This window comes from Anopheles ziemanni, chromosome 3 (genome assembly GCF_943734765.1).
Source record: "Anopheles ziemanni chromosome 3, idAnoZiCoDA_A2_x.2, whole genome shotgun sequence".
Taxonomy (NCBI): domain Eukaryota; kingdom Metazoa; phylum Arthropoda; class Insecta; order Diptera; family Culicidae; genus Anopheles; species Anopheles ziemanni.
This window is the reverse complement of record NC_080706.1, coordinates 58,853,666-58,868,504: the sequence shown is the minus strand read 5'-3', so window position 1 is coordinate 58,868,504 and position 14,839 is coordinate 58,853,666. Positions and strand designations below refer to the sequence as shown.

Genomic DNA, 14,839 nt, shown 5'->3' with positions numbered 1-14,839 from the left:
AGAATTTAGGCATATTGAAATTTTCATAAATTTCATTTAAAGTTGAAACAACCAACTTCAATTCACATTTATTATGCTGCAAAGGATAGACACAAATGCGCGCGTATTTCTGTTGGCTGCATGGGTCAAGATAAAAAGCGTCATGTTGACACTCAACCGACTACATTGTCGGTTTGTTCGTCGAAAAGGCGGCACTCTGCTGCTGCGCGGGAAGAGGAACATTGTTTACGAATGCAGGCGCAAGCGAGATACAATCAAAACAAAAATACCGTTGAACAGCTGTCACACGGCAGTCGAGACGCGGCACGATGCATGCGCGTAGCTTTGTGTTTGTTTGACAATTGAACGCTTTCGAACGTCACAAAATAACAACAAACCCGAATTTATTTCAGAGTTCTGCAGTGCTTGCTTACCGTGAAACCTTTTTCCCCTGCATTCTTTGGCTTGCAACTGTTTACCTTCTCCCTGCAGTGTATTACCCCATTTTCATCATAGAGGAAAAGCAGGCACCACTTGAAATCATTAACGAGATGAAGCCGAACGTTGTCGCGGACGAAATGTTTCCGGAAGGCCCAGGTCCGTTCATGGATCTGGAAGAGGTACGTTCTATGTGTTTCGTAGATTACGATACGGCCCGGTAAATGTAATGTGTATTTTTGCCTTTGTTCAACATCTACCATAGGCAGGAGGATCTACTGGGTTGCTGATGGATTTGGCTGCTAACGAAAAGGATGTTCATGCTGATTTCTTCAATGGTACGGTGAAAAGTAAAATGCCGGACTTCAGAGCCTGTACTAATGATTTTTTATTCATTTTCGTTGCAGACTTTGAAGATCTCTTCGATGAAGATGAGGATGCACAGATGTAAGAACTTATCGGTTGTTCTATGACAAGGGTCTCCAAACTACGGCCTCTCCTCCTTGGGAAAATGTGGCCCAACGATATGGTCATTCCACCCAATGCGGCCCGCGTTAAACAATGTTTGGAGACCCCTGTTTTATGATGTTCAGCAGACCAAATAAAACAATGTCATAAGAATAAATCCCCTGTATTTACAACCATGTGTGTGTTTACCAGAATTATGGGAATTCTCATCGTAAAATAATAAATCTTTTTCTGTCTCATTTTCCATCGCCACGCCCTGCTTGCTTACTTGATTAGATTCGAGTGACTGCGAGTGAAAACCCGATAAAAATGTTAGCAATGTCTCCTTTTTTGATAAGGAGCTACAAAATAAATCTAGTGGGTACCATTCTGGGTCCATAACCAGCGTGACACATTTTTCAAAATGCACAAAACTTAACGGTACAATACCTTTGGGACTATAAGTTTTTCCAAACAAAAAGTGGTGGCCATTAGACTGAGTAAAAATACATCTCACCAGCGATGGCATTCTTCATCTTCTTAGTCTGCGAATATTTACACCAGTACGGTTGTTGAATCCAGCTTTCTTGGCCTTCGCCAGCTAACCTGGTGATGTAGACCTCTAAGGGTTAAGGACCGGCAACTAAGGCCTTATGTCCCCGATGGCATTCTTGATCGGCATAAACATACGAGCATTTCCTCCTCGATTGGAAATGGTGGACATAACTAAAGAAGCTAGGAACACTAAGGAGCAATTAGTTGTCGTGCAATGGCTTATTTGTTGTAAGATTTATGCAAAGAAATAATTCCATTGTACTAAGTTTGACCATACTTTATTAGCAGATCGTAATAGTTCATTAACATAAAATTTAAAATTTCAAACTTATCGATACATAATTGATAGTTTTTTTCTGTTCTTATGTTTTTTCTTACATTTCCTATCATTTTGTGTCAAGTTTTTTTCCCCACAGCTGGCACCTACTGTTCGTGTAATTCACTTTTTTGGCATAACCTTTATTTGTGTTCAGAAAGCAATATATTGTTGCATCGGAAATTAATCCTATCCATCCTTGAAAATTGACCTTGGGGCCAGCGACAGCCGAGCAGTTACGCCGGTTAGAAAATTGGCCTTCGAGCGTCGAGGCACTCTCTCGACGGTATAAGTTAGAATCCCAAACGAAACTGAACCCTCCTCGGTACGAGAGGACTGACTATCCATGTACACAAAGGGAATATATCTAGTAAGCCTTATGTTGCCAGGCTTGGACGAAGACTGTTGTTACGCCAACAAAAAAGATCCTTGATAATAGTCATAGTTCTTTTTTCTATGTATGAACCGTACAGATGAATAAAAGAAAACTAAGTAGTTTATAACATTAGTCAAAAAAAAAAACTTGCTAAACAGAACCACAACGTTCAGGCATTGCCTTCATCATGATTAGATACAAAATTTATAATTGCGTCTGGATGCATATAAACACACCAATGAACTGTACCTTCCTTACAATTTATATTGCAGGGTAAAAATAGTGTCTTCCAGAGTCAATGGATAACGTCTAGTATTTTCACTACCGTTTTGTCACACATTGTTTTTTTCCAACGAGCGTTTAACTCTCTTCGCGCATACGCTTATTGGGTTAGATTTCGAATTCGCACTGTACGAATGCATAATCAAAACTGTGATGCCAATGTTCAACGGTTAAATTATAACGTTTCCAAAATTTTTTTTATCCAGCTGTTCACCTCGTTCATTACCTTTTGCGGTATTTATTTGTTTAACATTTAGTATGTACAATTGTGTCTTACGTTCCTATTATTCCTTACAGTTTCGCTGTTAATGCTCTTCACCGATGATGATGGATGGTTTTTGTAAAGAATTACTTTCTTGCTCTATAGAACGGCTGTCGATAGGAGTATGAAAGTGAACAAACGTTCCTTTACTCCACCAAGCGTTTATAGTTTGTTTACCGTAAGCTCAGTTAAATCGTTCTCTTCTAAATTTTCTACTGTATTTAACGAAACGGGGTGTTGCAAACGGCGGGGGTGCAAAATATTCAGACTCCCTGTCGAAGAAAGCATAGTTTTCTAAAACGATTAACCTTTTCATTGTTTACTACTACAACCACTAATGGATAGTATTATGTGTATTTTCTTAAATTGTGTTTGATAGAGTTTTGCCGCAAAATAATTCTCTTTAATTACGTCGTCAGCAATTGGTTGGTTGGATATTTGCAATTGCATGCTGCGATTAGTGTGCCCATGCTCTGGATAAGCTGTTTATCGTTACACAACATAGCAACCGTAGGGGATGATTTCAGAAAACCACTACAACACTACCCAAGAACGATCATCTTTGTGGCTTTCTGTGTGTTTATTCTCTAAAATTCGGTGACACCCAGCTTAAATTTAAAAGAATCCTTAACGTAGTTTGTAACACGTAAACAAAAAAAAAATAAACATACAAAATCGAAAAGAACCTTACTTCAGTTTGCTCACATGCCGCCTGATCGGAGCCGATTTTAGTCGGATTCGATGGCTGGCAGAGGAAAACAAAACGGATACCTGAAATCTGCACAACTTGCGTGCGATATCAACCGTGACGGATTCACGGCTTCTTGTGTTCGCATATTTATGCTGGACCGACGCAGCTGCGCCGTGCTGTTAACGTACACCTCTGCTTACACGGTATAAAGCAAAATGTGGTACAATGCATTGAACTCGCTATTCAACCAGTTGACTCATACGTACGATACCGCTAGATAGGCCAGAGGGAATCTTAAGCCATCGATGACACGAATTCAGACTGTTCTGAAAACTCTCGGACACAATCCTCCCTACACTACACGGCCAATCATATACCCTGCGTATGACACAAATTCTAAGCTGCGACATGAGACCCAGGCTGATGAGTCCTTAGAGGAACCCAGTAGAGAAGTGGAAAGACAGGAATATAGGTGTGAAAATTGAGTGGTCTCTATTAGATAAAAGATACAAAATGGGTTAACCGAAAGTAAGAGCAATAAACAAAAGAGATACCAAAGAAAAGAGATACCAAAGAAAAGAGGGTAGAAACAAAAGAGATACCAAAAGATGCGTTAACACATTTCCTTACATTCGTTCCTTTTCAAACTGCTTACCGTCGATGTACTTTTCCACAGATTTAGGAACCATCGACTTGATCTTAATAATGTCCGTCTCCGAGCATTGCCCTCTATCTAAACCTGGAAATTCAATCGCATACAAAGATAAGTAAATCTACTATAAAGCGGGGAATGATTTGTTTGTGCTTACCTAGCGAAAGCCCCATGCGTTTTAAAATTTCCAAATCATCGTGGATCTCAAAGGTATCTTCAAATTTAAACGAATATTCGGATCTGAAAAACATTAACATCGAAAAGTTGAAACGCTACTGCAAACGTTGGTGCGCGTGCGCACATTGACTCGGCGCTACTCACTTATCGTTGGAAATGCTGCAATTTATGTTTGTTTTCCGGTCCGTATTCACAATAATAAATGGCAACTGCACGGCGGAACTTGGATTCGGCACCAGGCCGCGCTCCTCATTCGCCTTGTTGCGTGCGATTAGTGACTTCAGTGCGACATGCTGCTGAACCAAATCCCTGAATTGCTGCTCCTTTACCTCAATCTGACGGCGTGCCTTCTCGTTTTCTTTTTCCAACTCCTCGCACTCTTGCTGGGTGTTAGTAGAAGGCAAACCGTGCCAACGAATTTCCTTCTTCTCCTTCGAGATGATCTTCATGGCCATTAGCACGTTAAGTGCATCGTACACCCGCCGCCGGATGTTTTTCTGATCGTACGTAGCCGGATCAACTCCTGGGTGATGGTTTTGAGTTTCTTCCGCTACCAACTCGTTGGCCACCTCGTTGTACGTGGTGGTGCCCTTCGCCTTCACCTTTTCGCACACCTTCATCGAGAAATGGCGCAGACCGCGTCCCGCCTTGTCCGTCTTTCGTCTTCGGGACGCCGGTGTATGGATCTGGCTCGGAGATGTTTTTTTGCTGTACGAATGTTGGTGCTGCTGATTGTTGCTGTGGCTGCTGGGTTGCTGCAATTTCTTCGACGTTACCGTCGTCGTCGTCGAGGACGACGGTGATGAGGACGATACCGATTGGATCGAAGCTTCGCTACCACCGCCACCACCACTCTCTCCAGCAGGGGCTGAAGCAATGATGACCCGGTTGCCAACACTGACCACATCGCTGCTCGTTGCGTGTGCGGAGTTGTTGGCGACGGTGGTCACCACAGGCGCTTTAGCATTGTTGGTGCTGTACCGGACGGCATTGTTTGAGCTGGTCGGTAACGTGAACGACGACTGCGATATCGCCGAGGTGGAAGGTATAGCAATGGTGGCACCCACCGAACCCAAGGTGACGGAATTTGTTGGGATGGCCGTGACCGTATTCTGGATGGGAGCGTTTGCGGGAGCGGCGAATGTGAGATTTCTGCTAACAGGCTGTTGTGAGGACGTAGAAATCACCTTATACTGTCACGAAAAACACCACAGATCAGTTTAATGGTTTCGACGAAGTTAGAACGCAAAATACTATGAGTTAGCTTAGGACAACTCTCCGATCTGGTAGAGTTCCAGTGTAGTGCAAAATAAACACACTTACCAGCTTTGGTGATATAACCACTGCTTTGCCATTGACGGTTTTGTTGGTAGCAGATGTTGGGAGAATGAGTTCTAGTGCAAGAAAGGCGAATCAATAGCGCACGGTTATGAATTGTAGAACAAATGCAAGTATGTCATATTTTTATGTCACTTACTATGCTTCGGAACGGTGATTAATTTTTGTCCAGGCGAAAGTTTACGTACGACAGGCATGGTGAAACTCTGAAACGATATCATACATTTGTTACATATGAGTTATTATGTATATAAAACATACGTTACAACAATCTTTCTGATCAAACAATTCCCGAATTGAAGATTAAGAGATTCTTTACATTTACACAATAGTAAAAAAAAAAGTTGTCTAATTTGACATTTAGTTTTTGAAGCGTGATAGATTTTGAGAACCTATCTGCAATAAAATGATGACAAATAGCATCGCAGCAACATTGCCTTCAATCTCCGCAACTCATTATCTTTCCATCGTAATTAATCTTCCCCAAAATATTCATCGGCGTCGTGTTTTAACAGGATACATATGTAGAAGAGAAAACCACCAGCTAGCTAGGTAAACCGTATGGCGAGTTGGATATCCTGACTGATTTCAAGAGGGTGCCAGACTTATGCCATACCAGGAAGATGCTTACCAGCGACCCGCCCGGCATATGACGCAGAGGGAGCGTAGCTTGACCGGTGGTGGCACCAAGTGGAGCAGAACCATGCGCGACATTGGACGCGATCGGGGAAAAAACAGAAACTCATGATGATTAGTAATTCTTCTGTAATTTTTATCACGAAGAAATTTATTAGTAATTCATTGTCCCAGAGATTTCAATCCCAAACAGGACTTAATGCTTTGAACCTGATCTAAACTGTGTCGATCGTAATTTCTCGATGTGAACGTAACTTGAAGTGGTCATTTCTTGACCTGACCAAAAACTTCCGGGAGTTAAATTTAGAACTGATATAGAGTTACAGAAATGCCATCATGGCCATGATTGCACTTCACCAATAGCTGCACGCAGAGAACCGAATGAGAACGCTTTATTTTGCAGTTGACCAATGTAGTTAGAAACACTTGTTTTAAGTGCGGATTGTGTTGTAGATTAAGGCAAACCAGCATATTTATGCCAGTGATTTGAAATTTAAGTCAACGTTATTCATGTGTTGACATTTATAAAAGATGCATGGAAGAAGTATCCATAATCGAACTAGAAATAAGATGTAACGTGTTTCAATATAAATTTTTGTCTGCATCTATTTGAAAAACAAAGCATTATCCCGACTTGCTGTCAGAAAATTTGGACGAACCAAGCAACGAAAGCTTAGTAATTAAGCTAGAAAGTAAACAAGATTTAAGCTCGTACTACCGGATTAAAAAGCATAGATTTGTCCTCTGTCATTCGCACCATTTTTAACAACCCATTTTTACAAATAAAGTTGAACTATACTGATCTTTCTTTTGAAATTGTATGACACGAGCATCGAAACACAATAAACCTTGCCATAAAGTTTATACCACAAAAGAGTTTTGTTCTTACGCAAATTGCAATGCAATGCAAGGCGATGCATTTTTGATACAAATAAAAAAACACATCGCCTTGCATGATTTTCAATTCGTCAATTTGATTCTAGCACAGCACACCAATGCTGCACACAAACGGTCGCCGGAGCGGAGCAAAATATAACTTTTCATCGCAATGCAATTCAAAGACAATAACTAACGGTGGACAAAATAAGCTTAATCGCTGAGTTGCTTAGCTGGATGGGTTGATAAATGGCACAGAACAAGAAAAGAGAGAATGATGTTGAAGATGTTTGAATTATAAGAGGGTGTTAGAACGTTGACTTGTGAATGTTGGAGTGAAAGGCATTGCCAGTTTGGAAAAGTCTGTTCGATGAAATGAGGGTCGGGCGGCTGGGGAGGGAGATCGATAACAAAACAAAAATGTAAAACGGACGCGTAGATCCCTGCCGGTTTGGTTCGATGCATTTTCTTTTCGTTGTTTTTCGTTGCTGGTGTTTGTTAAAAAAAGAGATTCCTTCATGCACATGATGCATACCGGTTTGGGGTGTCCCTGGGGAATATACACTCCTCATCTCAATACACAATTTCTTATTCCAATTATGGGCTTCTGTATACAATTCCAACGTTTCCCATAGACAAAAACAAATAAATAAAATAAATAAACCTCCTAGTGGGAGTAGGCCTCTCTTACTGAGTTACTGTGACCAAAAGACGGTATATTATAGATCGGCCATAATGCAAAACTACTGTTTTACTCACACCCTTAATTTCTCTTTATCCCTCAAGTTTGATTACGGATGGAACCTACCAGGAACCTTTCAAAAATGAACGATGTACTGCACGTTTTATAAGGTGCATCCACATCTTTTGCAACAACGATCCTACGGTTCGCGAACGCGTCCTTTGCTAGTAAAGTGTCTCGTTTTATTTCATACTTTTCTAAAAAAATAATGCGTTTTTTGTAAATTGTTAACTGAATAAGATCTTCTGTCGTACGGATAAATGAATTTTGTCGCCTGAAAATAGGAGTTCGAAGATTCTCCAACAATACCCAGCGAATTCTAGATATAAACGAATGATGCATCTCCAGGTCGCTTGGCGCGCGAATGCGCTTCCGTTGTGTTAGTCCAATTTTCCGACCATCCATTATAGTTGCTTGCGAGGGGTTGTTTGCATCGTACGGTCGAATGGTTAAACAAGAGACACACCAGCAGCATGTTGTTGTTGTTGGCTCTGCGCAGGCTAGCTGGCTGCCACAGTGGTGGCACGCACTTGACTCATCGTAACACGGGCCCACCACCAAACGGTCGCGGTCCCACTACTACCAACAAAAGGCGAGCGACCTTACGCTAGTGAGCATAACAAAACCAACTCAACACAACAACCGCAGATAGACGTTGACCGTCCTCGCAGACAGAACTGGGCAGAAAGAGACGGTCTCTAAACTCCCGCCGCATTGTGGAACAATAAAGAAAGTAACACAACACATCCGAACTGAAATCCGCCCAAGAGTAGGTTCTACCAATGATACATTCGAAAAAAAAGCTTGCGTGAGGTGACACGCAGAAGTCAAATGTGGCAATCATACAACCATTTATCGAACTAGAGCTCCTCCAGCAGCTTGAGCCCTTTGAACGTCCATTGATATTTACATCAGTAACAATAAAAGCGACGCAATGCCTAGCCGACAAATACACGGTAGCATCATTTGCGAACCGCGACAGATTGCCAACCATACATAAATAGAGTTTTTTTTCCTAGAGTAGGCATCTTCTAAGAAGAAAATAAGCTGTACCGTTAAAGCTAGCTTTGCACGCGTGGTTTAAATTCCATGGTAGACTTTAATAAAACATAGCAAACAACAACTCGATCGTTCGATCTATATTTGCTTAACGGTAGGATTACCGATTAATGATTTGTTTGTTCACGATGTGTGGCTCTGATGGATAACGGACAGACGAATCTCTCGTAATAAAACATTATATTAAAATTTACAAGGCAATGATCATACGCCGATCTGCACAATCGTTTGGGTTCATGTTTAAATCCAAACCAAATGTTGTGCTGTATCCTGCTTGATTGAAAGGTCTTGATGCTTTGTTGGACATACGAGACGCATTGTACTACCGATTTTGCGCAAGCAATTAATTGATTGGAAAACGCCGGCAACAGCGCACCATTCCACCTTCACCATGAGTTTGCAAGTAGTGAGGTATCAATGGATGGCGTATGTAATGAGGTAGCAATGGAGTATCAATATCATATGCAGAAGCTAGCAGCATACACGCACAGGTAGAATGCGAACACGGGGATGAAAGCGGAAAATCTCAGCTTTATTTAGTGAAATCAACTTGTTCACATTTGGTCGCAACAGGACGATGCATGCGTTCGCAGTAAACAGAAATTAACCACGGTGAACATGTTCCAGACGGTACCACCAAGGTGTGCCCAAGATGGGCTTGTTGTCCGTCTTGTAGTGAAGCGTGACGTGCTTACTTTTTGTCCAGTGCAATGCAGCGTTGCAGCACTACAGCCGCTCCAACAACATGCCCTTCCATGTGTGGACGAAATTTTAAATTTTTCGAAGGTTTGCGAGTTTTTATTCACTTCCTACTGGCAAACAACAGCTACCTACCTGTCCACTGATGACGGCCGTGGCAGTAGTGCCAGCGGTGGCAACGATTCCTGAGTGGCTGGTTACAGCTCCCATCGAATCCTGTCCGAGATTGGCCGAGCCGGAGGATGCCAGATCCTTGCTAACGATCGTCTTCATGGTCGTGACACCTGCGGGAAGGGCGGTACGTGCGCCAGCGGCCGTGTTTACAACATGAAATATTTGACCTACCGATAAAGTAAACAGAACAAATTTGATGAATATAAGGATTAAATTCGGAATCAAAAAATAATTCTGCTTAAATAATGCGATCATCTAGCTTCGAGAAGGATCATCTCATATGACGAAGATAGGTTAAACGTAGAACACTACACAATAAACAACAATACGGTGCAGCATGTGCGCGTGTAAAATAGAGAGACGGAGAGTGTGTTATAAAAGGGAATAGCTAAAATACACATGCACATAACGCTCTTCAACTCAGCCCCGGCTTAGCGCGACGGCCGATTGTGTGGGTCATTTCTTTAATTAGGTTAATAGAAATCGGTTTTAACCGCAACACCGGGTACGCACATCATACGTATTCGAAACTCTTTGCACTTTCGTGATTCAACATTATGATGTTAGCGCCAAACGAAAAACCACGCCACAAGAAGGTTAATTTAGCTTGTTGTATACGCGATTGTATGTGAACATCTATCAGCAACTAAGTATAGACGAATTCAAGTGCGCTTCTCGGATTTCATTGCAAGATGATCATTTGCATCATTTTTTGCATCACACCATCTCAACTAACGATACGTGTTTAATTGAAAGAACTGATAATTTTCGATTACAGTTCTCTTCTGCATTTGTTTTTATTTTAAAAGTTGGGTTATGACAAAAACAAAAATTCCTTCAGACTGTTACTGTAAACAATGTGTTGTTTCAACAAGACTGCACCATACTATATGCAAATTTCGCTTTTATTAAATCGTTGTTATTAGTATGCAAAAAGGGGAAAAACTCTTCAACTATTCATCACATACGGAAGTATATTTTAATTCGCACCACTTGGTGAGGAGGTGGTTGATGACTAACCATGATTCCAAAAGAAATAGAAATAACCTTTCAGCTTTGCTTGTTATAGAAATTAACACTGGAACCGCAATACAACAGTATTATGTTGTATTAAAGCATCACAAAACCAGCAAGTTTGGTAAACATTTTTATATTGATATGGTAATAACATATGTTTTGTCGTCACACAATTTTGTGAATATGTGGAAAACAAATCAAATAGGAAATATTTGATAATCTAGTTATAAACTAACAAAGTTTTCCCCGTAAATATGTAATCCCCTTTTTTTAGTGGTAGAAGTAACACCAACATACTGTTCTTAAGACTTTTGATGCCAACGGTACCGGAATCGTCCAACCATGATAAGTGAACGAATCCCAATGTATCGTGCGGTGCAGTGTGTAGTTTACGCAAAGAAATGCAGCAGCAGACGTATAATATTGTCCCACAGCCGTGATACCACTACAAACTTCCGGTGCCACCGACGGATGCACGTGTCGAAATCCTGTCACTAAAGAATTTGCTTTAGTATACAGAACTTAGTCTTTTAAATGCCTGTAAATAATCTTTCAATGCAGAAACATTGAAATTAATTCGTCAAAACAGTAGGAGTGTCTTTTATTGATAACCAATTTTCCCTTATTATTACCTAAGGGGATGAGTGAAGGTGCATGTTACGTTGTTTTCAATTTGTGCTTTCAAATAAATAACTAGTTTATCTGACGGGTTTCCTTTTCTGATACTGTGTAGTTTTCATGGGGAACAAATTGAGTAGAGTTTTTAATTTATTAGTTTTATCAGTTTAAACATTAATATTTAAGAAAATATGCGCTACTTGTCACGGTGTACATTTCCATGTGAGGAAATACCGTGGGAAAGAAAAAAATGGACCACTAAACAACTCCAAGAAGGTGATGTTTTCCCAACAAGTTGCAAAATCTTCCATCGGCTGCAATTCGGTTTTTCATTCTCTTATGCCTCGCCTCCTTATGCTATGGAATTTTCCTTACACCTCCTGTGCGATAGCAGATTTTGGCATCATAATGTTAAGGATATGGTCTCGGGGAATACTTACGGAATCCCTTCCACACTAGTTCCCCCTTTCCATGTACCGCACGTGTTATTCCACATTCGCCAGTCACGGGCAACATATCATTTTTTTCACGACTATGCTGCTCCTTGCATTTTTCCCTCCTTTTACAAATATTTCGGTTTGGTTACTTCTTTCGCCGTATAGTTTCCCTGGCGTGGTGTGGTGGCGTCCACTCTCAAACCGTTTCCTCCGCGTATTCGTTCGGTGGTTATGTTTGACACGCTGGTTTCATTGGTTAGCTTAATTCTCATTCAAACTCTCTTTCGCTTTCGCTCCATGCTTGCTTCGTTTTCTCTTACTTTTTACGAAGGAGTCACAGCACATCTCCCCCGGACATACGCTATACCCCACGCCAATGTTTGCTCTGATTCGTGCCGAAAAGATTCTTATGCTTTCTTTAACCGCGCGCACACCGGTACATGGGCTGTGTTTTCTATCGACATCTCGCGGGCTTCGCTCCTCTTCTTCTGGACCATTTTTCTCGAATTTCCTGTTTGCGCGTATCATCATCATCTTGCCGTGCCAAGCGAGTTCAGTTGTATGCTTCGCGCTCTCCTACATTACCACCAAATCTGTGCGCCTTTCAATCGGGAGTTTATCAAAGGTAATGTATTTACAGCCGCTTGTGTATGTGTGTTTGAATGTGCATTATTTTTATCCCTTTTTTAGAATTGCTCCTGAGTGGGGCATGGTTAGTTAATTCTTCATTCTTCTACTTGTTATCCCCCTGATGCAGCTTCAAACTCACAGTACTGAAAACAAAAAAGTTGACATTCGGTTTTGCTATGCCATCCCGTTGGTCAACGAGTCCGATGGTCCCGCCACATGCAGGACCTACTTTTTCATTAGCAATCTTACATCTCGACAATGGATCGAAAACCTAAACTGCTTGAACAAATAAAATTATATACACACATGGGCTGGGAGTTTACAAGCACCGGTGTCGATGGGAAAATACATAAAAAAATGGCCCTTCCATGTTCATGCAGTCCCAAATCCATGTCAGCAAAACCATGCCTTCAGTACGCGTGAACATAAAACGGACAATTGGCATTTACACTGACTGGCTTTGGAAACATTCTATCGAAGCGCGAATAGAGCTGCCTTACGAAAAAAGGCCGTAAAGTCGGAGGTCCTTCAAATTACGAAGGCTTGCTTCACACTAATCACAGCACATCGAGAGAATCTACCGCTTGTGTATCTGCCTCCACCATTGACGGGTGGCAGTAAAGTAGAATGAAAATACAAATCGTCTACGCGACACGTTTCCTGCGTCACAACTGCGCAGAGAAAACATCGAAACGGAAAGTACATCCCCCGGACGGAAGGCGCAACGAGCGCCTGGTAAAGTGGGAACTGATATCAAAAGAAACTATGTTTATAGTGAACCACCCAAACCGATGATTGTAGGCTCTTTTGGGGGTAATTAAGCAGCTACTGATAATTTCCGAACTTCAAACTCATTATGTAGGTAGGGGTAGGTCACATAAAAGTGCCAAATGAAGTGATTTTTTGTCCGAACAATCCCTTCCAGTCAATATAATTAAATATGCCAGACAATAGAATGGTTACATCAAACAAGGCAAGTGAAATTGCATCAGGTGAATACTTATCAAAAATAGAACATCGTACCGGTGGCGAAGGTAACACCCATGGCTCAAAATGCCTCAAAGAGGGCTTACTGTCGATCAGCAGACAAAATTGACGCAACTGTAACGCAATCGAATTGCTTCGAGGGCAATCGAAAAAAAAACAAATCTTTGCCTCTGATTTGTTATCAGTACATTAGATTTCTTACATTGCACCGTTCCAATGCATCTTAGATATGCGTCTTAACCATGTCCGTGGGTGGCCCTCTTAAGAGAGTAAGATAAATTGTATACATTAGAATGGACACTTCTTACGGGTTTATGACTGCGTTGGTTCCTCTACATGCTCGGAAGGGGCCAAAAACCATAATCAAGACCTCAGTGTGACGAGGAGAGTTCAAGGCCATTACATCCTAAACCCAGCGAACGGTCAGACAGCGCCGGTTGTTTCCTTATTCCACCTACTAGCAAACTAGCAATGGGATGGTATATGTGAGGTTGTCAAAATAAAATAAATTGTTAATCAGAGTAAAAACCCATTTAAGCCTATCCTTTGCATTCGATGAAGTGTTACAAGAGAGATACGGGCGGCTTAGAATCAGCGCATGCACTGCAAACGATAACTACAGCATCAGTGAAAACTTACCTGGTTTTGCATCCTGGAACACTAAGTTAACCGGTTTGGTCTGGTGCGCCATAATGTACTGAGCCACGGAAATCTACGGTCCGGGTCTATCGCAATATCTTCGATCAATCACTTACTCGATACAGACACCAAATTTGCCCCAAAAGCGAGCCTTTTAGTTCGTTTTGTCCGCGAAAAATTTCCTCCTTCAAATATGCGCCTCGACGGCGTTCGACACCACACTTCAAAATGGCGATCCGCAACAGAGCCTCGCTCAGTGCTGTGCTAGTCTATATTCTACGTCGTTTGGAGCCGCGGTACCACGCACGATTACTATCAATTTAGCACCACTAGAAAGAAGAATTCTGTCGCTTCACGATGACGTTGGATAGAGGACAATTCGTACCGTCGATAACGCACTAGGCCACCACAAAGATTCACCTTTTTATGCAAAAATGTCCGCACAACGATGCCAGAAGCACCGACTCGAGCTGGGTTCGGCGGGTCTTTTAATGTTTCAGTGTCGATGTTTCACCGTCGCTTTTTCGTCCGTCTTGGCGGACAGCACGCAAATGATAGAGCCGAGGGGGTGGGAACATGTTCGAAAACGTACCGAGGGTGGATTTTGTTGTCAAATTCACACACACACGCACACACACACACCGTTCAAAATGTCATTTTCATATAAGCCTGAAAAACCAATGTCGAATTTTGCTGCATGGCAGCAAAATCGATTTCGAATTAATTCGAAACGTCAAACGACGCCATTTGACGTTTAGCAGCCGTTTTGCTGCAATGCCGTTATCAAGAGCAAAATGACGATTTCAGTGTTT

General features: G+C 41.7%; 2 protein-coding genes across 2 annotated transcripts; one reads left to right on the top strand and one right to left on the bottom strand.

Moving 5' to 3' along the window:
• Positions 1-301: 301 nt before the first annotated feature.
• Positions 302-1,081, top strand: LOC131289843 (COP9 signalosome complex subunit 9). Its single transcript, XM_058319178.1, has 3 exons — positions 302-599; positions 683-755; positions 825-1,081. Exons 1-3 carry the CDS (start codon positions 531-533, stop codon positions 866-868), a joined length of 186 nt encoding a protein of 61 aa, XP_058175161.1. The 5' UTR covers positions 302-530; the 3' UTR covers positions 869-1,081.
• A 2,891-nt stretch (positions 1,082-3,972) lies between these two features.
• On the bottom strand, positions 3,973-14,518 carry LOC131285116 (transcription factor Dp). The gene is made up of 7 exons (XM_058313975.1): positions 14,028-14,518; positions 9,661-9,866; positions 5,653-5,719; positions 5,499-5,569; positions 4,320-5,368; positions 4,156-4,238; positions 3,973-4,085 (listed from the first exon to the last, which is right to left on the bottom strand). The coding sequence occupies exons 1-7, from the start codon at positions 14,077-14,079 to the stop codon at positions 3,973-3,975; spliced, it is 1,641 nt and encodes a 546-aa protein (XP_058169958.1). The 5' UTR covers positions 14,080-14,518.
• Between the last annotated feature and the right edge of the window lie 321 nt (positions 14,519-14,839).

Coding starts and splice junctions, on each gene's coding strand:
- LOC131289843 (XM_058319178.1), top strand. CDS start 531: ATGAAGCCGAACGTTGTCGCGGACGAAATGTTTCCGGAAGGCCCAGGT. Junction 600..682: donor CGTTCATGGATCTGGAAGAG/GTACGTTCTATG, acceptor CATCTACCATAG/GCAGGAGGATCTACTGGGTT. Junction 756..824: donor TCATGCTGATTTCTTCAATG/GTACGGTGAAAA, acceptor TTTTCGTTGCAG/ACTTTGAAGATCTCTTCGAT.
- LOC131285116 (XM_058313975.1), bottom strand. CDS start 14,079: ATGGCGCACCAGACCAAACCGGTTAACTTAGTGTTCCAGGATGCAAAA. Junction 5,369..5,498: donor TGGTTATATCACCAAAGCTG/GTAAGTGTGTTT, acceptor TTTTCGTGACAG/TATAAGGTGATTTCTACGTC. Junction 4,239..4,319: donor TGCAGCATTTCCAACGATAA/GTGAGTAGCGCC, acceptor AATGTTTTTCAG/ATCCGAATATTCGTTTAAAT.